Here is a 23,253-nt window from a genome sequence, read left to right on the forward strand (position 1 = left end):
CCTGACCCCCATGGCAGTCTTGGGAGGACTTGTGAGTCTGACCTGGAACGTTCCCCAGACTCTGCCTGGGCTGGGATCTCAGAAGCAGAGCCAAGGACCCTGGGACAGGTGGTGGTGGGAGGGACCACCCAGGAGACACAGGCAGCTAGACACTTGTCACCACTGGGGGCTACGGGTGGGCTGACCCCTGGCAGTCCCTGACTTGCGGTAGCGCCTGGCTCCACAGCAGATGCTGGCACCCAGGCGCCTAGAGGAGGACAAGCAGGATGTGGACCACACGGCTGTGCTTGGTCGGTCCCTGTCATCTCTGAGCAGGCTGCCCATCCATGTTTCCATAGTGGTCACCTGGGCACTCCGTCCAGGGCTGCTCCGCCTGCACTCTTGCCCTTGGCACCCACAGAGGTCAGATGAGGTTTCCTGGGGACGCCCCGACCTCGGAGGGTCCACAGGCCCAATTGGGGGTCCCCGGGTTGGGGGCCCTCCCGGTCAGGTCTTGACTGGCTGACCGGCTCTAAAGCCGAGGCTGGGGCCCACCTTCTCTGGTTTTTTCACGTCCCCACAGACCCTGGCTTTTTCCAGGGTTTTTGGGTTGGTTTTGCTTAAATGTGCAGTCTTCAGATGTTGGTAAAACCCTGGAATATTGGCCTCACAGGCTCTTTCTCGCTTCTCCAGGCTGGGCACTGGGTGTCCTGGGATGGCCCGGCCCCTATCACTGCAGGGGTCAAGGGGAGCTGGGCGCGGGTGAGGCCAGCACTTGGCAGTGCTTGGGCCAGCGTGGCGTCCTGGCAGGCAGCAGTTGCCTCAGCAGCAAGGGAGGACCCTGCCCCATGCTGGCCTCTGCCAGCTAGGACATATCCTCCAGGCCTGCCACCTGCCTCCTTGGAGCCGCTCAGCCTCCCTCCTTGGGGCATGCCAGTGCGGGGCACATAGGGAGCGGCCTCCCAGTCTGAAGGACGTCAGCGGTGCCACCAGCCAGCTGACCTGCAGCCGGGACGCTGAGGGTGAGGCTGCAGCACCTGCAGGAGAGCCTAGGGGTCTGGCCCAACCGCTGCCCTGCTCCTCCCATCACCCGCCTGCCTGGGCTCCCCAAGCCAAGGGGCCTCCCTGTTTGGCCAGGTATGTTCTCACCAGGACCTCAGTGAGCTGCCTGTTGACAGAATTCCAGTGCTTGCAGCTCCTGAGCTCAGGGAGGGAGGGACCACAGCCTCCTAAGCCCTGATCTGAGGATGCCTGTCAAGGGGACTGAGGTCACCTGATTAGGGCAAGCCCACCAGGACACTCCCTTTCATTAAGGAAGTCACCTGATGAGGGCCTTCACTACATCTGTGAACCTCTTCACCTTGGCCATATAAGGCAGCATATCCACACTCAGATTGCCCTCCCACTTAGGGTGGGGTCTTGTCTGGTGGACACACCAGGGGTCAGGACCTTGGGGCACCTGAGAATCCCGCCCCTCCCCCAGACAACAAGCATGGGCCTCACTTGCAGAGGAGTGTGTGTGCTGCAATTTCTCAGAACAGGGTGGGGTGGTGTGTACGGCCAAGGACACACCGCAGGGGACACAGCCCAGGAGCAGGGTGAACCAGAGGTCACACATCACCCTCTGGCTGCCTGAGGCTGAGGAGGGGCCTGGAAGGGGCTGAGTGAGGTCTGCTGCACACAGGGGTGCTGGGCAGGTGTGCACATGGTCCAGAGAGCAGGGGCAATCACTCTACCCGCCTTAGGAAGCAGCCTGAACCGCCGGTGCCCACAACTCCTGCTCAGCCCCCTTGGTCTAGGGCTACCCCGCTGGGAAGGGAGGGGAGTGTTTGAACCCAGAGCCCCTCTCAACACTGACAGCTGCCCCCAGGCCAGGGCAGCTCTCCACAAGCCACGCCCCCTCCCTGAGCCTGGTGCCCACCAGGGAAGCAGCCAGGAAAGGCTCTGGGACGCATGTGACCACAAGTGCATCGTTTTTCTGTCTCAACGTTCTCGAGCTCTTTCTTACGATGTGAAGACTATTATTCCAGGCCCTACCAAACCCTGCGATTTCCACAAGGCTTCCAAGGAAGGCAGCCCATAAGTCATTCTCGTGGGGGTGATAGAACTTTGAACAGCATCCACCGAAGCAGACGTTTGTGCAACAGGTTTAACTAGAGCCCTTCTCTGTAATTCTGCCGGCGGCAGTCTCAGCAGGTGCTGGAGAGTGTTTCTGGCTGGTCGTTCCAGAGGCTTCTGCGCAGGTGCACTCCGACTGGGCCTTGGGAGGGGCCCCCCCTGAGGGCCTAAGTGCAGGGGGCGAGGGAGGCCCTCAGACTCTGTTGCAGACCCGGGAGTCCGGCCGGGGGACATCAAGGCCACAGGCAGAGTGTCTGTCTCAGTCCGATGGTCGAGTTGGGGGGCCACCTGTCGGGGTCTGCATCTGTCAGCAGTCCCGCCCACTGGGTGTGTGGGGACGGTGAGTGACACTCTTGGCTTTCCTGCTTGTTGACGTCCTGAGGAAGTGTTGATGCAGACACTACACCCCTGGCCTGGCTAAGGTTCATCGGTTTGTCTCTTCAACCCTGCCCCTCCCACCAGTCCCCCGAGGGTGGGGAGGGGTATCTGTGGGGCTCCTCAGGCCCAGCCGTGGCCGCCCACCTCTCTCGCCTGATGCTGTGATGGGCAGCTTTGTCTTTATGCAGAAACAGTGCTTTTTCCTAATGTCAAAAGCGGCAATCCTGCAGAAGCAGAAAGACACCGACTTCGCAGGGAGCAGGCCCCTTGTTGAACAAGCATGAAGACTCTCAGGTCGGTGACGGCAGAGTGGGGACCCAGCTCGGGGTTCCACGTGCCCATGTGCCCTGGCTGAGAGGCCACAGGAGCGCAGGCCAGGCACAACTCTCATACTGGCAGTACCGTTGGCATCACTCAACCGGGCCACCGTGCACTGCCACTCCCAGCTGGGCTGGCACTCTTCTTGGCCTGAGAAGATCTGGTGAGTGCCATGGGCGCATCTTGCCTGCACGCCATATCCAGGTCCTCCCAGGCTTTGGCGGGTCCCTTTGGAACCACAGGCTTCCCAGGAAGACCCTGGAGCCCGTGTCCGTTCACAGTGCCCTGGAGAACCACGGTTTTGGGAGGATGTTGGCACCAGGACCCCTTGCTTCTCGTCTGGTTTCCCAGACGGTTTGATGGGGGAACTGTGAGTGTCCCACGGGCTCAGGGACGGAGGCATCCGTGAGTGCTGCCCCAGGGGATGACTATCAGAGGGTGGCCCAGCATCCTCCTGCAAACAGGGCAGCCCTGGGCTTGGGGGGCATGGTGGGTCAGTGGCCCCTGGAAGGCTTGTTCCCTCCTGCTTCTTCTGGAAGGTGCCCCCAGTCAACACGATCAGAGGGCACCCAGAGTGTCTCCCCAGAGCTCAGAGCTCCCCTCCTGACTCAATGTTGGGGTGGAGCAGGGCAGAGGGAGGGGCTGCAGCTCAAAATTTAGCTGTAGGGGCTCTCGGAGTCCCCACCCACCTGGAAGTCTGAGATAGGATGTCGCCTCCACATCCTGGTCGGAGGCTCTGGTCGGGGGACATCAGCCATCCCCTGGCTCTGGCTGCACTGTGGCCTGGCCCAGTCAGTGCCACAGCCAGGTCAGGCCTAGACCCCACTTGTCCTGCCAGATGTGTTGGGCCCTCCATGCAGCATGCTGGCAACTGGCTCGGTGGACCCCGAGGTGGGGTCTGAGATAGCGACCGCCCTTGTTCCTGCGCAGCAGCTCACAGGGAGCGCGTGGCGCATGGCTGGCCTCCGGCGACAGTGACGAACACTTCAGATGAACAATGTGTCCTCTTGGGTCTCAGCCCTCCCCTCCATAACTGGGACCAGCAGGACACACACACAGGGTATAATGCCAACACCTGCTTTGCTCAGAAACCCTGCTCTCAGCGTCACCTGGGGACAAGCTCAGAGTAGGGGCTGTGACATGAACATTACAGATCGGATGCCTGGGATCCTGGCCAGGGGTAGAAGCGCTGTCCTCAGTCCAGCCTGAGGGCTTCAAAAGGGCACTGAGTAGCAGGTGACTGTGAGTGGGGCCCAGCGAGTTGTCGGGAGGCCCTGACTAGGCTCTCGGAGAAGGTGGGATGTGGGGGTGATGAGGAGTCAAGGGGCTGAGGTGGGTATTCATTCCAACCAGCATGCAAGTCAAGCGTCCCAGACTGAGGTGCACCAGGTTGCGAGGCTGGGGTGGTGGGTGTGAGTGGTGCCCGGCGGGTGGGGAGAGGGAGGGTGTTAATATCACGCAAACACACCCAGCTTGTTCTCACCAGGATGGACTTTATTGGGAGCGTCCATCTCATAATTACAAGAGAAGGCACGTGCACAGCAGAGGCCATCCGCTCTGGATGCCCCCACGTGGCGAGTCCCCGCTTCCCAAGGCCAGAGCCCACCCCTGCCCTGAGAACTACAGGGGTCCCACAGATGAACCACGCCTTCCCCGGGGCTCCCAGGGGAGACGAGCCTCAGTGGGTGCAGCTCCCTCTTCCCGGAGTCAGGGGTCTTCCAGGTGCGCAGCCAGCCCGCCTTGGGTCTGTGCACCCTCAGCTCCCACTGGACGCCAGTGCCTGCCACTTCCACCCCAGCAAGAACAGGCAGGCGCTCCCTAAAGGCTCAGACGGCCCCTCCTCCCACTACACTGTGGCCCCAGGACAGCCCCTGGGACTACAGCTTCCCCGCCAGCAACGCTTCCCAACGGAAGAAAACCTAAGGCATGATTTCCAGAAGCTGTCCCCTCCCATGCAGCTGTTGCTTCTGACTGGGTCCCTGTCGTCCAGTCCCCTCATGCAGGGGTGGCACAGACCCCTGCGTCGTGTGGGACTCTCGACAAGGGACACAAAGTGCCCTGCAGACAGAATGTCCTGGAGGCGGCAGGCAGCCTGTCCCTATGGCTGCCTTCATTCTGGAAGTTCTCTGCGGTTGACAGAAATCCATCCCGTGACCGAGTCACAAGTGGCATGCAGAAAACACATGAGCAACAACCTCGCCTTAACAGGAGCGCACGTGTCGCGGAGGACACGCATGCTCCCACGCCAGACTTCGGGAAAGCCTTTATTAGGAGGACAGCTGCAAAGCCCACCCTCAAGAGGAGCCACACGAAGGTGGTCCTGGGAGACAGAAGGCACCCAGCCACGACCCTCCCAGCAGAGGGCACAGGGCGGTCTGCCCAGCAGACCCTCTGTCCCTGCCAGGTGCCATCTGCAACAAGAGTCCCGCTTCCCAGGGATGCAGCCCTGTGCCTGGGCACAGCCTGGGGTTCTCCAGTAGAGGCTGCGTCTGGGAGCCCCCTTCCCAGGTTCGGGAAGACACTGGGCTTCAGCGCGGGGTCCCGCTGACTTGGGGTCACTCCATGTCCTCCTGCAACTCCTGCTTGTGCAGGGCCTGGAGCCGGCTGACCACGGTCTGGTGGACCGCCTCCAGTCCCTCCATGTCCAACTCTCGCAGCAGCATCAGGATGGCCGTCAGGATGTTGTTCTGGGGACACAGAGAGTCACTGCCTGAGTGCCACGCCTGTGACGCTGGGCCACCCACACCACACACATCACCGGAGCACAGCCTTCAGGGGGCAGCCTTCCAGACAGACCCGGGCGGATGGAAGCCGTCGCTGTGGCTGGGGTACAGCGCTCGCCGCCTGCAGGGACTTCCTACGAACTGACTCCCCTGCTGCTCACAGCCCGGAGGCCCAGAGAAGCTGAGTAACGGGCCCTCATCACACAGCTGGTCAGGGATGGAGCAGAGACCAGAAGCAGGTGCTGAAATGCACATGGGCCTAGTGTGTGACGCACACGTGTCCACATGACCACATTTGGGCCCCATCTGCATTAGAGCAGGGAAACGCCACTTCTACTGGGAATACCTGGGAAGGATTTTACACGAAGGGGCTATTTGAGCTGATCCTTCCTGCGGGATGACTGGAGGGATGGCCATAAGCCAGAGCACGTGGCCCATGTGGACACGCTTGGGATGCTGGCCCCTGGCCTCTGCAATGCCCTAAGGCTCCTGCTCCCTCAAATCTCGCTAGCTCCCCGTGTCCCCAGGTCTGCCTGACCACCAGCACCCTCACTCAGAAGCTTGTGGGGGGGCTGGATGCCACAGGGCCACCCAGCCTGGGTGACCACAGGGAGCCCTGGAAGCAGGGCCAGACCCTTCTGTCCTCTGCTTTCAGAGAAAGTATTCTGTTTGAGCAGGTGTGACAGTCTTTTGTATGTATCTGTGGCAGGCACGGAGCTGAACCAGTACCTTCAGTCCCTGGTCCACTCTCCTCGGCAGAGGCCCTGCCATGGGGGTGGGGTGGGGAGCTCCTGGCCTTAGCCCAGCCACTGGGCAGACCTGCAACCGGCGACAGTACACACTTTGGGCTCCTCCTGAAACATGTGGAAGGTGTGTGCAGGGACCTGGAGCTGTCCCACACAGCCACCTCACAGAAGAGCAGGCTGTGGTCCCAGGGGACAGTGGCCCACTGGGGCGGGGCCAGGTGAGGGAGAGTGGCCACAGGCCCACTGACTGCTCTCTGGACCGGCCTTCGGCCCGCCGTCACACCCACCACAGCCCTGGGGGACGCCTTCTGGTGGGGACGGGGCCTCAGTGTGTCCACCTCTGTACCTCCAGTGAACTCTGCGCCCCTTTCAAGTCATCGCTGCACAAATGGGTGAGGGAGGCCCTGCTGTGGCTATGGGCAGCCCTGATTGGACGGGGCGCCAGCCTTTGTGAGCCCACAGGGAGGTCACAGCACCCTATGGCATGGGTCAGGCTGAGCAGGGGCTGGAGCAGGTGCTGGGGGTCCCAGAGACCCCCACAGACCCCAGTCCTGTTTGGACAGCCCCTCCCCCCGTGCCCGGGTAGCGAGGTCCCCTCCAAGTTCTCCCTGCCAAAGACCAGGTCAGGGGATGACTCCGAACCTGCTGGCAGGAAGGGGTACACAGGGAAGTGGCTGTGCTGGCCAGAGGACTCAGGGAGAAATGGCTCCGCCTTTTGGGGGCATGGTGGCCCGTGAGCAGGGACCAGGCCAGGAACAAGCCACAGTGACTCAAGCAGCAGATGGAGGAGACCCTGGAGGGAGCTGGTCTTCACCGATGTACCCCCGCCACCCACATGACCTACGTTCAGCCAACACCCGTGATCCTCACAGTGAAGCCTGTGGAGCCTGGGGGCTTGCCGCGTGGTCCACGCAGAGGGACACCACCCCGCCCCTGCCCCAGCTGGAGCATCCCCACTTCCGACAGCAGGCACGAGGGCTCTTCCCAAGCAGCAACCTCTCTGGGTGGAGCACTTTCACACCCCAGGACCCTTGGCATAGCCCCCTGTGCTGGGGACCACACCGCCCACACAGGCACCCCTCTCTGCTTGCCATGTCCGACCAGCTTAGATCTGGATGCAGACATTGGACCCAGATGGCAGGCTTCCCGCCCCCTGGGACCTGGCTTTGCGCTTCACTGTAGTGTCTCCAGCCCAGTCCCTCAGCTCTCAGCCCCCAGTATCCACACTCTAGAGAGGGGGAACCAGGGCCACCTCTGACCAGGTGGCCTCATCACACTCACCCTGCTCGTGCGACTGCTTGCGGCCTCCTGCTGCAAGAACGGAGGAAACCGGTCCCGGGAGGTGGGCTTCAGGCCAAGCTGCCCCTGGTCGCTGCTGGCAGGACGATGACAGCGGGGCGTGAGGCCTAGGCGACTGGAGCCCAGCCCTCACTGTCCACATGTCTGTGGGTCCGGGCCCGGTGCTCCAGGGCCCAGGAAGGAAAAGACTCCTGAAAATGGACCCTTCCCATCTGCAGGGAAACAGCCCCTCCAGACTCTGCTTCTGGGGGTTGGGAGCAGTGGACAGGGGGGTGGGGCAGCACGACTTCTCTCAGCCCTGGGGTCACCACCCTCCCCCTGGAGCTCACACAGGATGGGGCACTAACACACACGACATGTGAGCCCCGGACATGAAGGGGGGCTTGCAGCTGCCCAGGCCAGGCAACAGCCATACGCCCTCCTGCCACGCCGTGGGACAGCCAGTGCCCTCCTGCCACGCCGCGGGGCAGCCACGTGCCCTCCGGCCACGCCACAGGGCATCCACGTGCCCTCCGGCCACGCCGTGGGAGAGCCAGTGCCCTCCGGCCACGCCGCGGGAGAGCCAGTGTCCTCCTGCCACTCCGCGGGACAGCCACGCGCCCTCCTGCCACGCCATGGGACAGCCACGCGACATCCGGCCACGCTGTGGGACAGTCACGTGCCCTCCGGCCACGCTGCGGGACAGCCACGTGCCCTCCTGCCATGATGAGGGAGAGCTATGTGCCCTCCTGCCACGCTGCAGGACAGCCAGCAGGTGGCCCTCATTTGCGAGTGGATGCCTGGCCTGGGCCCCACTGAGAACAATGGTCTCCACCATGTTCCCCCACATCCAGTTTCTGCCCACAAACATCCATCAGCTGAGGTACCCTGTGGGTAGAAAGGGCCCTTCCTCAGCCTGCATGCCCTGCCATCCCCAGGACTCCTGACCAGTGGTTTGGGTGGCCAGGGTCACAGGGCTTCCCTCCTGGGCAGCCAGCCCCATACCTCTACCAGCTCACCGCCCAAGTCCACTGCCTCCCAGGAGGGCTGGTCTTGCACTTGGCACGAGCTCCCTGCCCTGGGCCTTCTCTCAGCCATGCAGCTGACACCTGGCTGGGGCCCAGAGCCAGACCAGAAACAAGCACACACACACCCCACCCCCAGTCCCAGAAGTGCAGTTGTGGGAGGGCTGGGGAGGCCCAAGGGCCACACCTGGCCTCCCCTTCGCCGAGGCTCAGAGGATCCTGTGTCGTCTTAGTGGCGGCGTCCACAGCACTCAGGGTGTAGGACAGCTCGGGTGGGCTGCTCCCCAAGCCCTCTCTGCTGGGGGCCATGACCTCCTCTCCCTCCATCAGCGCCCGGGATACCTCTTCCTCTGTCACAGCTGGGGGGCGGGGGGGAGGGCAGTGCAGAAGCATCAGTGGCCTCACTGCACATGAGCCCACCCAGCCCAGCCTGGCTGTCCCCTCGGCTCAGCACAGTCCCCTTTGGAGAGGTGGCTCAGCCCTCAGGAGGCTGGTGTCTCGGGCACCTGTGATGGGGCGGGGGGATGTAAGGGCACCCACCCTGGTTGTCCAGCTTCTGCAGCTGTGGCAGGGTGCGCAGGACGGTCATGCGGTAGAGGTGGGGGCAGGCGCCACAGCAGGGGTTCTCGGCCAGCCAGAGCACCCGCAGGCGCGGGAGGCCCTTCAGGTGGATGAGCTCCGCCAGGCTGGGGATGCGGTTCTTGCGCAGGTACAGCTCGCTCAGCTGCCGGCAGCGGCTCACGGGCTCCAGGCTGGAGATGCTGTTGACGCTGCGTGGACATGGCCATCAGCGCCGGCCCGGGGCCCCTACCCCACCATGCAGATGAGCGTTGCCGGCCGGTGCCCACCTGCCCTCGCCTTAGGGTGGAGGGCAAGGGAGCCCCCAGGCCCAAGAGAAAGCTTCACCCTCCAGCTGCAGTGGGAGCGGCAGCTTCTACTCTGTTGAGGCCTCGATGAGTCCATGTCAGGGTGGGAGTCCAAGTTGGGGTAGGAGCCCTCCCCCCGACAGGACAGGGGACTGAGGACTCCATGGGACACACCAGTGAGCCCAAAATGGGCAGTAGCCAGGAAAACCCACGGTGAACCTAAGCAAGCCCACTCAAGCCCCACACGACCAAGACCTTAGCACTGAACTTCCAAACCCCATGTTCACAGAAGAATTAACTACAGAATTAAACTGAGCGAACCAGAAAGCGGAAATCACCCAGACACCAGGCAGGGACCTGCAGGTTTGAGCTGACAGAGTAGGATCACCTCCTGCACACCCAGATGGACCAGCCATTAATACAGGCTCAGTTTGATGGGGGTGGCTGACCATAAGCCTCAGGCCATGGGGAACCTCCCCATCCTGCCAGACTGTCTGGACCACTCTCAGCTGGATGCTGGGCTGCACTGGGCAGGGACGTGCTCACTTGCCCCGAGGGTCACTCCCACCACACCCGACACTGTCACTGAAGCAGCAGGACAAGGGTGCCACCGTCTCGGCACAAGTGAACCCAAACTCTGGGATCCTCGCGGTGGGGGAGCCACACAGGCCTTCGTGGTGGAGGCTTGAGGTTGAGGGCTTGAGCCGGCAGGGGCCGAGAGACCCCTCCTTGACTACTGGGCTATGCCTGCTGTTGCGACAGACCGACTGTGTCCCCAGATCCACACATTGAGATCCTGACCCCCACTGCAGTGGTGTGAGGAGGCGGGGGCCCCATGAGTGGCACCAGTGCCCTTATGAAACAGACCCCTAGAGCTGTCTGAACCAGCCGCCAGGCGAGGACACAGGGCACCCTCACCAGACACTGGTCTTGGACTTATGGCCTCTGAACTATGAGGGACAAATGCCTGTGAAATCCCATTAGAGTAGCCAGACCCGACTAAGCCTTCCCACCCACAGGCACCTCAGTGCCAAACCAAAACGATGTCACTGCACAGGACTGCCGCCCAGTGGCCTGGGGCCGGCGGCTTAGACACGGGGCCCCCCAGCTCCAGAAAAGCTAGGAGTCCAGGCCACAGCCCCAGGCACTGTCCCCCTTCAGACCTTGGGCTCAGAGGCTGGGGACTTTCCCCAGAGCCCTCAGATAGCGCTCGGCAGAGCCGGGGTTAAGTCCACACCTGCTCCAAGTTTCCTACTATTTGGGGAATGAAAAGTAAGGCCTTTTTTGTCAGGTAAGGCCTTCTAGGCGCACATCCCCCTGACTGTCAGCTTCACTGACAATCATGACAGGTAAGTGACAGCAGACGCCAGGTGCTTGCACACACCGGCTGCTCCGTCATCCCCTCTGCATCCACTTCTCCTCACCCCCCACCTCGACAGCTCAATAGTCACCGTCTTACAGCTGGGGGAGCTGAGGCACAAGGGCTGAGTTGGGCCCAGGCAGGGAGAGGGGCTCCGGGCCCACTGCTTCATTCATCCCTTCATCCTGAAAGCAGGTGCCAGCCCCAGCCTGTCGGGTTAGGGCTGGGGCGGGTGAGCACAAGGTGGGTGGCAGAAGGCACCCAGGGCGCCCTCCGAAGGCACAAAGAACAAGCGGGGTCTCAGGAAGGACAGGGTGGCCAGTGTGACGAGGAAGGTAAGTCTCAGGACCTGCACGGGACCCAGAGCCTGCGACCCCACACGACCCCACACACAGGGCAAGTCCCGAGACCTTCCGAGCTGCCAAGCAAGGAGTTAGCCTTCATTGCAGCGCTTCAATCTCCACCAGGTTTACATGCAGGGACCTGCAGAAAGCACTCCAGCATCTGCAGGGGCAGCCTCTGCCCCAGACCCAGAGTGGGTGGGTCAGAGTTCAGGTGGGGAGAGCTTTCCTCCTTCCCTCACCTTCTCAATGCCCCCACCCCACCCAGAGACCGGAGCCCCAAGCCCCAGAGGCAGCATTTGGTTTCCTTACTCTGTTAAAAGGTGTATGACCCTGGAAAAGTAACCATTATCAAGGACAGAGCATGCGGCGCAGGGGAGCTGGCAGAGCTCCGGGCACTGACGGATCCAGGACAGAGACAAGGCTGGGACTGGGAGCGCTGGGACAGACACAGCCACACTGGGGTGGCACCCCATGACCCCGGGACGGGCGGGGCAAGCTCAGGGGGAGGCCTGGGTGCCCTCCAGGAAGGAGGAGGAGCTCAGGAGTGGCCAAGCCCTGGTGCCACCTTGGTGTGGCCTGCAGAAGCAGCCATCCCAGACCACGGTTGGGAGTTATCAAAGGATAATCAGTTATTCAGGTTATTGACCAGCCCACGGGAGGGATCTGGACACTCTCATCTTCCAGCCCCGGTGACTTAGGAGGGGTGGCCAGCCGGGGTTTGGTACCTGAGGGTGATCACTTCCAGGCTGGGCATTTCCCGGCATATGGAGATCTATGAAGGAAAAGAACGTGACTGCAAACATCACAGGATACTTGTATGTGACATCACACCTCTCCAGCAGCCAAAAGAACCCAGGGGGAGCTGCTGCCCACCCTGACAAAGGCCCAAGCAGAGGAGCCTCCCCCTCCCAACTAGGAACACGCAGGGCTTTGCAGCCCGCTCCCCTCTGCCTGATGGAGAGATGGCACCCTCTCTGCAACACGAACCAGCATTATTACCACCAAACGCTGCCAGCCATCAAGATGGGGCATTTCTAATTGTAGATATCCTCAAAGGACCTCAGTGAGGAGACCTCAATGGACAGAGAGCCTTTCTCCCTACTGTCCCTGACATCCAAGGAAAGGACAGAAACCCCTTCTTGACATTAGAACCATTCTGATACAGAGACAGGCTCAAAACTAGACCTGAGAACACGTTAACAGTGACTTAGGGGAAAGGGGCAGTGGGGCACAAGCTGGTCCATGAAGACCCGTAACCTGCAAGGCTGACGAGCAGTGAAGCCCCGAATACGTATGTGTCTGTCCGCCAGACAGCGGGCAAGGGGCCAGAGGGGGCTCCTGACACCAAGCTGTCTGCTCAGAATGCTTCACATTTGCACTGGATCTGTTGTCTATTATCGTAGTGTTTTGCTTTGTTTTTGCTGCTACAGAATCAGGCGCAACAGGCTTTTCTGGAAGGCTCCGACACTCAGCATGTCCCACTTTGCTTTTCAGGATAGGTACAGTTCAAGTTCCAAAACAGAAGTCGATAAGAACCAACTGCTGGGCACCCCACTCTGTGTGAGCTGGAGACATTCGTCCTAGGCCTTGGGGGTGGGAGGGGGTGGAGTTGGGAAGAAACCAAGTCACAGACACTCAGCTCCTCCCAGCTCCTCTCTCTGCTGCTGCCCAGCCCTCATCTCTTCCTGCCACGGAATAGGGGGTAAAGGTAGATCTGACCAGGGAAGGGGCTGAAGTGAGGAACCTCCTTAGGGACATGAAGTCCAAGAACCTATTAACAAATTTTTAAAAAGACCCCCTCCCCCAAGCCAAGTGCACTGCTCCTTAAAGTCAACCAAGCCCATGGGGCCCTTCCTCAGGTAGGAGAGGTCTGCATCCTGGATCAGCCCCCTCCTCCATGAGGCCTGCTTCTCATCTGCAGGAGGATGTGTGAAGGGACTTTGGAATTAACTTGGGGCTACAAAACTTCTTTTCACAAGTGGTTCTTCCTTACTAAAGCTGCTAAAGCAACAAATGGATGGGGGCCTGGATGGGATGGGTGTGGGTCTGTCCACTTAACCATCCTCCCAGGGATCAGGGACCATTTGGAGATGACCAGCATGGCACTTACATCAGTGAGACGGCTGCCCCTGGGGAGAGAAAAGACATATGCACTTTTAGTTTGTCAAAGCTGAATAAAAAAACTAAAATAAAATTAATGACAAATGTCTACCAACTTTAAAATTCTATGACTTTGGACTCCCCTGGTGGTACAGTGGATAAGAATTCGCCTGCCAGTGCAGGTGACATGGGTTGCATCCCTGGTCTGGGAAGATTCCACATGTAACTAAGCTTGTGCTCCACAACTACAGAGCCTGTGCTCTAGAGCCCGTGAGCTGCAGCCCATGCGCCTACGGCCCATGCTCCGCAACAAGTGAAGCCACCGCGATAAGAAAAGCCCACGTACTGCAACTAGAGTACAGCCCCTGTTTGCCACAACTAGAGAAAAAGCATGTATGTAGCAACAAAGGCCCAGCGCAGCCCAAAATTAAATACCTGAGTTTTTAAAAAACAATCTGTATGTGAGAAAAAAAAAAAAAGGTCTATGATTTCAACGACAAAGTAAAAGAAAACTTTCCCAGATAGCTGACAAAGGTGCCTAAAATCATTTCCTGGTTGATTTTGGACAAAACGACTTGATGCTGGTGGCTGCTCTTCAGAATAAGCAGTGGCAGAGGCTGCCCCGTCTGAAGGACACAAAGATTTACTCATTCTCAAGGCTCCTGTGCCCAGAGATAATTCCCTGACTAACATACATAAACAAGGGAGTCTTTGTAACAGGACAAGTTCAAAGGCTGAACTTATGACTTATGAAACACACTTCAGAAAGCCTGAAATGGGGTCGTTGTGCCTCCCTCCTGAGGGGAAGGCTGACAGCTCATGCAGAACAAAGGCATGCATTGTTGAAAACAAATGACAGGAATGCTGTGGCCAAAATACCAGATGTGCGGGGCAAAGAGAAAGGCTTTTAATGAGCAGACAAATCTCACTGCAGTCAATCTGCCTGACACCAGCAGGAGGATCGTCTGCTTCTGGCTGAGTGCCACCTGAACTGTCCAGGGCACGGAGGCGCTCGGAGCCCTGCTTGGAGTCCCCAGTGAACACGGGCAGACCTTTCAGGAGTTCCAGGAGCACTCCTGGTCCTTCCTTGGCTCAGCTAGCCCTGACCGCCCTGTCTTTGAGGCTGCACTGACCCCACCGCACCTGTATCTCTAACCATTACCTCCTAGACAGTGAGTCCCCTGGGGAAAACGTATCCCCACCCAGGGCTCAATTACAACAGTGTTTACTGAAGCATCACTTTGGAGTCTCAGTTTCCTTTCTTTGCCCTAGAAAGTGTGTTAACCACCTTGATCTCCCATCTCATCAGCAGGCTTGGCTCCCAGTTCTGCTGGCAATTTCAGAAAAGACACCTCTCCACAGATAACTGTCTGCCCCACCACAGCCATCTAGAAGCACAAGAGCCAGTCTTCAAGGGAACTGTAATTGGCCTGGGCAAGGAGGGCAGGTTTGGAGCTGTGTGTGAAACACACCGGTCAGGAGGGATGAAAATTCTGGAATGCTTTTGCCAAAAGCCCCCTGAGCTTAGGCAACACCTCCCAGGGGCTGGGTGGACCAGACATGGGCCAGGAAGGTGAGGCCCAGGTGCCCCCCGTAGATTCCGAACCCCTCTGCATCGTTCGCAGGCCCTTGCAGGCCCCGCTCCAAAGAAGAGGTGGCGGGCAGGGGTCCCCGCTCCAGGGCGAAGGTTCTGGACAGGGGTCTCCATTCCTAGAAAGCTCTTCCCAGCCCTGCCCCAGGGCGGGGGTCCGGGGAAGGGTTGCCGGGCAGCGGGGAGGAAGCGTGGGGACGGGCTTTGGCCCCTGGCCCTCACCAGCAGTTGAGCTTCCTCACGCTGTGAAGCTCCGAGGCCTTGGCCCGGGACAGGACCATCTTCCGCGTCAGCTTCATGGCGGCGAGCCGCCGGCACCCCAGACCCCCGCAGAGGTCTCAAACCTTTCGCTACCTCGGCGGTGTTGGCCAGGCCGGCGCGCGTCTCCAAGGGGCGGGGCCCGCGTCGTTAGGTGCGCGTCCTGAGAGCCCATTGGCTCCCTGTGAGGGGACGGGCCGGCGCGAGGGCAGTGGGGCCGCTTGGGCTTCCGCCTCGCGTCTTGGCTCCGCCCCCACCTGCTCCGACCAGCCCCTGGAGCCGCTGGCCCCGATCTGCGCTTGCGCAGTGGTGGTGACGCAGGGCTCTGACGTAGCTCTGCGGCGACCGGATTGGAGGCGCCAGTCGGCTACGAGAGACCTCACCCGAGGCCTAAATCCTAAGCGAGGCCCCCATCCTCACCCGGAACCCCGAACTCCAACCCCGGGCCCCAGTCCTGGCCCCGAGGCTGGTGAGTTAGAAGTGATGGTCTCTTTCGGTTCAGTTCAGTCGCTCAGTTGTGTCCGACTCTTTGCGACCCCATCAACCGCAGCATGCCAGGCCTCCCAGTCCATCACCAACTCTCTTAACTGCCTTGAATTAAGAAGATTTGAAGTGTTGAAACGAGAAGTCTAGAAGAGTTCTAGGGCTGCGCTGATTCCCCTCCCTCTCAGCGTTTAAGGAAAGAAGGCAGGTGCCAAAGGTAACAGAGACCTCACAAGTAGACATTTTAGAAATCAAAGGGTTGCTTGGGCTGCAAAGTACATTAAGACAGGTGTCCGAGATCTCAGACCTCAGAGGTGACAAGACCAAACTCAGCCTCCCCTCGGACCCTGCTCCTGTGTTTGGCCTGTCCAGCCCAGTCTCAGCAAAGATCCTGTTCTCACCCCCACCCTGATCTCTGCGCACCCGCATTGTCTGATTTTGTTCCTCTTCCCTCCCTCACAAGTGGTATCTAATATTCTTGGCCTGTCGTTTTAAGATCCTCCGCCCTTGATGTCTCCTCAGTTCAGTTCAGTTCAGTAGCTCAGTCGTATCTGACTCTTTGCGACCCCATGGACTGCAGCACGCCAGACCTCCCTGTCCATCACCAACAGGAGTTTACTCAAACTCATGTCCATTGATTCGGTGATACCATCCAACCATCTCATCCTCTGTTGTCCCCTTCTCCTCTTGCCCTCAATCTTTCCCAGCATCAGGGTCTTTTTCAATGAGTCAGCTCTTCACATCAGGTGGCCAAAGTATTGGAGGTTCAGCTTCAACATCAGTCCTTCCAATGAACATTCAGGACTGATTTCCTTTAGGATGGACTGGTTGGCTCTCCTTGCAGTCCAAGGGACTCTCAAGAGTCGTCTCCAACACCACAGTTCAAAAGCATCAGTTCTTCAGCTCTCAGATTTCTTTATAGTCCAACTGTCACGTCCATACATGACTACTGGCGGAACCATAGCCTTGACTAGACGGACCTTTGTTGGCAAAGTCTCTGCTTTTTAATATGCTCTCTAGGTTGGTCTCCTAGTAACTTTCCATCCACTGGCCCCTCACTGCTCCTTTTCTGTAAATTCCCCTAGTCCTTGTTGAATTTAGAGTTGAGCCTGGTCTGTCTGTAAGTGCAATAGTCTTGAATAAAGTCTTCCTTACCCTTTTAACAAGTGTCAGGATAATTTTTTTCTTTGACAAGGGTCAGAGATGGCTTTGCCAGGGTGTCATGGCAATATCCGAAGCCCAGGGCCCTGGAGATTGGTGGAGGACTTGCCCGTATGAGGGACTCCTGGCACAACCAGGGGCCGTGATTCAGTGGGGGAGAGTGGAGTTTTGCTGTGGCCCCGCTATTTTTATTATAGAGACAATACTGGGGATTCTAAAGGAGAAAAGCGTCCCCACAGTAGTTTAGCTGCTGCATTTCCTGTATTTCGTCCGACGTGCTGTATTTTGCAGGGACATGTGGTGTTATGAAGGGTTTATCAGTCAAGTCTTGGCCCGAGCCCCCTCATCCATGCCTGGGTTCTGCTGTACAGTGGGTGGGCCCAGCAACAGCCTTAAGTGAGTAGAACTGGTGTGAGGGGTTCGAGCAGAGAGCATGGCCAGTTGGAGCACAGGTGTCCCAGGCCCACATGCCACCTGCACTGGTTTACTAGCCCGTGTGGCCACACGGGGGCTCCTCTGATCAGCTGGTGAAGGATGGCTGGCTCAGTGCTAGCTGCAGAATGTCTCCCTCTGGTGGCCCCGAAAGACTCATGAAGGCCAGTGCCCTCAACAGGCAGCGCTTGGAGCAGGGTGCTGGCCTGGGATTTGGTTTGATCCCGCCAAAGGTGTTAGTCACTCAGTCCAGACTTTGCGACCCCATGGATTCTAACCTGCGCCAGGCTCCTCTGTCCATGGGATTCTCCAGGCAAGAATACTGGACTGGGTTGCCAGGCCCTTCTCCAGGGAATCTTCCCAACCCAGGGATTGAACCTAGTCTCCTGCATTGCAGGCAGATTCTTTACCATCTGAGCCACCGGGGAAACCCTTGATCCCTCTAGCAGGCTAGTGAGTCAGCCTGTTACTCCTTTGTGAGTGCCGGCAGGAGACTGCAACTCCTCGGTCAGAGGCAAAGGACGGTTTATTCCTCGTGGCACTGACACATATGCGTCAGCACCCCCACAGCCGAGTTTCACAGGAGCGACTCGGTGGGCTCCGTGGATGCTCACTGCCTGTGCCATGGGTGCGCACGGTACCGAGAGGAATCAGGGAGCTGTGGATCCACCGCTTTTCCAGCCAGTAGTGAGCGATGCCCATCTTGGTCCGGGGTGACGACCCTTATGTCTCAAGGTTACTAGCTTTAGGAACAACGAAAGCAAACAGCCTTGCCACCTTGGCACACCAGCAAGACCTGTAGGTGAGCAAGAGGTCCAGGGGCCTGGCCGCCACGTGGAGTGCCTGTCCCTCTGCTCTGTGTGGAGGGCAGTGTGCTGACGTCAGATTGTGCGTAGACTCACAGACAGGTAGGGATGGCCTGACCCTACCTGTCAGGCCAAAGGATGGTCATCACAGGATGACCAAAAAGATGGTCTCCTTTTGGGGGACCAAAAGGAGAGAGATGGAGAATCAGGAGCAGGGAGGTCTGGAAGGTGTGGGCTGCCAGGTGGAGATACTCATACCCTGCCGTGAGGCCACTGGGCGCCCACCATGGCTGAGGCACTGGGCAGCAGGGAGACAGCCCATTGATGGCTGTCAGTCTCTTTCCTCAGCCAGCCTGGTGCTGGCTGGTGGGCCAGACAGGGTGTGGCCACGGTGGCTGGGATGGAGGCTGAACCCGGCATCGTCCCCGGAGAGACTGGGAAGTGATGTGCTCCAGCAGGATGGACACGTTCTGGGCCTGGGCTCAGCTTCCTGCCTGTGGGACTCAGCCAGCACCACAGTCTTGGGGCTCATTGTGGTTTGATCCACCAGCACAGGATCGGTCCCACACATTGCATCAGACTAGAGGACCCACTTCAGGGGCCCCAAGGCCCTGCGTGATGTGCCCCCACCCCCTTCCCTCATCTCGTACCACACTCCGCTGGCATGCTTCCTGATGGTCCTCAAACATACGACTTGAGTTCACCTCAGGGCCTTTGCACCTGCTCTTCCCTGGATCCAGATGGCTTTCATTGATTGTTATGGCTTGATCCATCACTTCCTCAGAAAGCGGATCACTTCCTCTACTCACCCTGCTGAGAAAGGCCTTCCGAGCTACCTTCCCACCAACCCTGTTGACCTCCAGTTCCTGCCCTGCTGACCTCAATGTTTATCATGTCCCTTATGCTTTCTGCCGTTATTCCCCTGGACTGCGGGCCTGGGCTCTTCTCCCTGGAGCCCCAGCCCCTAGACGTGGTCTCCCTGTAGTGAGGCTTCAGGAGGCGCCTGTGGGCTGGCTGGCTGATGAGCCTGCAGGGTCTGCAGGTGCCTTTGATGCCAGCTCTGGTAAGTTCCCAAGTCACCGCTCCCTCATCATCCACTGGGGGTGAGAAGATTTCCTTCTACACTGGATCCCAAACCCTGCAAACAGACATGGGAACTCAGCATGGTGCTTGGCGTGTGGGGGGCCCAGGCTGAGTGATCAAGCCTTTCTGCCCTTCTCCACTGACAGTGACCCTGGCCAGTGCAGAATGCCATAGAGATGGGTGGATGGACTCTGTGGCAAAGCACAGAAAGGACTTGTGGAGAGAAGAGTGGCCTGTGTTTATTAATTTTATTCCATGTCCTGGCTGTCCGGGTCATTTCTACCTCCATTCTAATCACTGTCACTGTAGAATGTATTGGCAATCTGGTAGAACTTTTTGGAATGACGCTCAGCCACTAAGGTGTCCACAGTCTTTACCCTCCTGGGCAGCACACCACACCCACTTACTTCCATGGGCAGTCTTTTCTGATTAGACGTTTCTAGAATGGAGGCCATCTGTTGACCTCATTGATGAAGTGATGAAGGAAAACAATGTTGTTCCCCAGCATGAGGCCCACTACTCTTCATCCTTTCTCTCGACCAGGGGTCAGCAACCCACAGCCCACAGGCCAGATCCAGCCACTGCCTGTTTTTATAGATAAAGTTTTATTGGCACATAGCCAGGCCCTCTGCTTGTTCATGTGAATAAAGTTTTATTTGCACACAGTCAGACCTACCTGCTTGTGTTTTGTCAATGACTGCTCTCTGGATGCAAGGACGAAGTTTAGTAGTTCAAATGGCGGTGCAAAACCTAATGATTTACCATCTGGCCCCCTATAAAAAAGTCTGTAGCCCCTGTCTAGGTTTCTCATGAAGCTTCACCACAGGCAGACCATGTCTAGGGGCTGGGACTCCCAGCCCCCGGACTCTCCCCGCCTTCCTCTGACAACCCTCCCCAGCTCCTCCTCCAAGGAGCCAACAGCCTCACCTCACTATTTCAATGTATTATTCACAAGAGGGCGCCATGCAAGTAACTTTCTCAGTGACTATGGTTTTCTCTGGCTGGCAGAGCAAAGGGCTTTATGTTTTTGGCATGATGTCTGTGCTGGAACAAAGTCCTCTACCCTGCATTTCCTTTATCTGAACTTGAAACACCCCTCAGTCAGGATCAGTACTTGATGATCTTGTACTCTATGGTTCCTGCTTTTTATTTTTATGGAAAAGATGTTGCATAATTGCTTTTGCAGTGGTGTCTGGCCAATGGAGCATGACCTGCTTGTGAAATATGTGGTTTTCTAGAAGGGAAGGAGCCCCAGGGGGGACACTGTGGGCACAAATGTTTTGTCACAAGCCTGGTTCATGAGATATTTGGCCTTAAGTGATGTTCCCACGTAGGCCCTGGGATACATGGAAATGAAAGCCAGCCTGTCTGATGTCTCTGCAGTTACTGCTGTCTCATGAAATATTAACTTCCCTTTAGTATGCTTTTAGTCGTGAGATGACTCTTGGACCAGAGGGCATCAGGGAAGGAGCCCTGGGTGAGAGTGTGGACAGAGCTGCTGACAAGCAGCTGCGGACATGGGTAGGTCTCCGCTTTCTTTGTCTGTTGACTAGGGTCTGAGATGCCTCTTAAGGATCATGGCCATCCAAGTAGCAGGATAACTCCTGTGATGGCCACTCACTGAGCTCCTGCTGCTCTGAGGATGCAGCTGTGGCAGATGGAGCCTGTGCCCCTGCAGTGTGAAGTCCTGCAGACCAGAGCTCTAGTCCTGTGGACCAGCCATGATGCCTAGGTGCTGTGCCCCTGCAGTGGGCAGCCCTGCAGATGACAGCTGTTGGGTAACTGCCACCTTTGCTGGTGCCAACCACCTTGGAAGAGAGACTCCAGTCATCTTCAAAGTACCTTGAGAAAACTATCGAGTGCTGTACAAGGAGCTCTGATGGGTTCTGACACTTACCCCAAGCTGCTTGGAAACCTCTGGGTGGCGGGCGAGTGAGACAGGGGCCAGTCATTGGCCAGTGTACCTGGGGCACTTTGGTCAATGCACCTGGCAGCTTTGCAGAGAGGCAGAGGCAGATGGAGGCGAAAGGCCCTCCAGAGGATGCTTTAGGCAGGACTGCGTCCATGCACTCAGAGGAGAAAATGAGGGTCAGCTGGCAGGCCCTGGCCCTGCAATCAGAGAAGGCAGAGGACCCTGTTCACTTCCCTAGATCATGAGGCCACATGGGGTGGCAGCCAGGAAGGAGAGGGCAGAGGGCCATTCTGGGGTGAGAGATTTGTGGTGAGGGAATTTGGAGTTGTACAAAAAGCTTCGATTAGTTTTTCAGGAGTCAGCATTCAGTCCTCTGTGTGCTCCAGCCAGGAGGACTGGGAAGGGCCATGCAGCCAGGGTGGAGATAAGGCACCTGCCGGTCCGGGGCAGCACCTGCTAGGGTGAACCCTGTGCGGAGCTCCTCCTGGCGCCTTGGATCCTGCCTTACAGGGAACAGGCTCCTGGCTTGGGTCCCCTAGGAAGATGCGTGAGGGCAGGAGCAGACCAGTAGGGGAAGTGGTTCACGCAGTCTCCGGGCCCCCATTCTCCGACACAACCCCGTCCAGTCCTGCGCCCCACCTCCCTGCGGTTAGGACTTGATGAGACTCCTTCCTCCGTCCGGGTTCACACTTGGCGCCAGCCTCTTGGGAGGGGATCTCGGGAGGCGGACCGCGCTCCAGAGGGCTAGTCTCTCCTCCTGGACTCTGGTCTGGAGTGCGGGACGCGGAGGACTGCGCTCTCCGGAGCCGTGACGCGGAGCACGCTGCCGGGGCCCCGCGGGGCCAAGGCTGCGGTCCTGCTCAGCGGCGGCGGGGCGAGTGAGGCGGGAGCGCGGGCCTCTCTCAGCGGGTGGGTACGCACGCCGGCCGGGGTGGAGGGAACCGAGGTGCTGCGGAGGCGCGTATCAAGGGGAGGATGCCCCAGGATCCAGGGGGAGGGTCGGGCCGGCACAAGGGTCGGAGCCCAGGCTGGGCTGCGTGGGCCAAGGGATGCGGCTGGGACCTGAAGCGGGGGCGGGAGCTGGGGGTCGGGGAAGACTGCAGCAAGCTCCGAGGTGTGAGTGCGCCGGGGTGCAGAGGGCTGCGGTGCGGGGCTGCAGAGGGTGTGCGGGACTGCTGCGGCAGGCAGGCGGCTGGCTGGGTGCGGATGTCCGCTGGGCTGCGGCGCGGGGCGCAGGCGCTGCGACACAGCTGGGTGCGGTCTGTCCGGAGGCGCCGTGTTGCGACTTGGGGACATCTGGGACTTGGCCATCTCAGGCTCTTCCTCTGACCCCCGCCCCCAAGACCGCCTGGCCCAGTTCCGTGGTTGGCGGTTCCTTTGCTCCTCACCCGCGTGTGGCTATTTTTAGTCTTGGAAGTGCTGTCACAGCCAGGATTTCAAAGGATGCTGGAGGAGGAGCGCAAGGAACAGCGACAGGGTTAGCGGAGTGGAGAGGGGGCGCGCACAGGGCCGCAGCCAGTGTTCCCAGACCAGCACATGCTTCTGTTGACCGGTGAGTCTTCTGGGCTGGGGACGGCGGGGTACCAGGAGGAGCCCTGTCTGGGTGAGTCCCCATGGGAACATTCACCCCGTGCTCCTGTCAGCCGCTCCCCCCTCTCCCCGCCCTAGCTCCTCTCTAGGGCCACGGCTTCACGTTTTGTCAGTGTTCGGTGCTGGATAACATTTGCATCTGTGCATGTTGTTACTATATTCAGGCCTGGTGGTCAGATTCTCCCTCTTCTTGGAAGTCATTTACTTTTAGAGTTTTCTCAACATACCTGCGGAGAAGGCAATGGCAAGCCACTCCAGTACTCTTGCCTAGAAAATTCCATGGGTGGAGGAGCCTGGTAGGCTGCAGTCCATGGGGTTGCTACGAGTCAGACATGACCGAGTGGCTTCACTTTCACTTTTCACTTTCACACATTGGAGAAGGAAATGGCAACCCACTCCAGTGTTCTTGCCTGGAGAATCACAGGGACAGGGGAGCCTGGTGGGCTTCCGTCTATGGGGTCACACAGAGTCGGACACGACTGAAGCGACTTAGCAGCAGCAGCAGCAACATACCTGTGCTAATTGTTGTTGTTGTTCAGTCCCTATATCATGTTCAACTCTTTGTGACCCCATGGATTGCAGCACGCCAGGCTTCCCTGTCCTTCACCATCTCCCGGAGCTTGCTCAAACTCATATCCATTGAGTTGGTGACGCCATCCAACCATCTCATCCTCTGTTGCCCCCTTCTCCTCCTGCCCTCGA

At 58.8% G+C, this 23,253-nt stretch overlaps 2 protein-coding genes across 6 annotated transcripts in view; one reads left to right on the top strand and one right to left on the bottom strand.

The window, feature by feature from the left end:
• Nucleotides 1-4,266: 4,266 nt before the first annotated feature.
• Nucleotides 4,267-15,274, bottom strand: CFAP410 (cilia and flagella associated protein 410). Of its 3 annotated transcripts, XM_088834772.1 has the most exons (8): nt 15,187-15,274; nt 14,240-14,246; nt 13,246-13,264; nt 11,861-11,907; nt 9,106-9,335; nt 8,753-8,924; nt 7,544-7,637; nt 4,267-5,480 (listed from the first exon to the last, which is right to left on the bottom strand). In XM_088834772.1, exons 1-8 carry the CDS (start codon nt 15,257-15,259, stop codon nt 5,349-5,351), a joined length of 774 nt encoding a protein of 257 aa, XP_088690898.1. In that variant the 5' UTR covers nt 15,260-15,274; the 3' UTR covers nt 4,267-5,348. The 3 variants fall into 3 exon arrangements, with proteins under 3 accessions (XP_088690898.1, XP_055270973.2, XP_055270967.2); XM_055414998.2 differs by lacking the exon at nt 14,240-14,246 and having other exon boundaries at nt 7,544-7,634; nt 15,049-15,262; XM_055414992.2 differs by lacking the exon at nt 14,240-14,246 and having other exon boundaries at nt 15,049-15,259.
• Nucleotides 15,275-21,632: 6,358 nt separating this feature from the next.
• TRPM2 (transient receptor potential cation channel subfamily M member 2) overlaps nt 21,633-23,253 on the top strand; it is a 54,222-nt gene continuing 52,601 nt past the window's right edge. The window contains exons 1-2 of one of the 3 annotated variants that reach the window (XM_088834777.1): nt 21,633-21,870; nt 22,370-22,513. The gene's annotated coding sequence lies outside the window, so the exon portion shown is untranslated. The remainder of the gene's footprint in view (nt 21,871-22,369; nt 22,514-23,253) is intronic. The other 2 variants (XM_055414932.2, XM_088834781.1) reach the window with 2 other exon arrangements.

Source organism: Moschus berezovskii, chromosome 1 (genome assembly GCF_049115385.1).
Source record: "Moschus berezovskii isolate FMDL1 chromosome 1, NW_MosBer_1.0, whole genome shotgun sequence".
NCBI classification, from domain to species: domain Eukaryota; kingdom Metazoa; phylum Chordata; class Mammalia; order Artiodactyla; family Moschidae; genus Moschus; species Moschus berezovskii.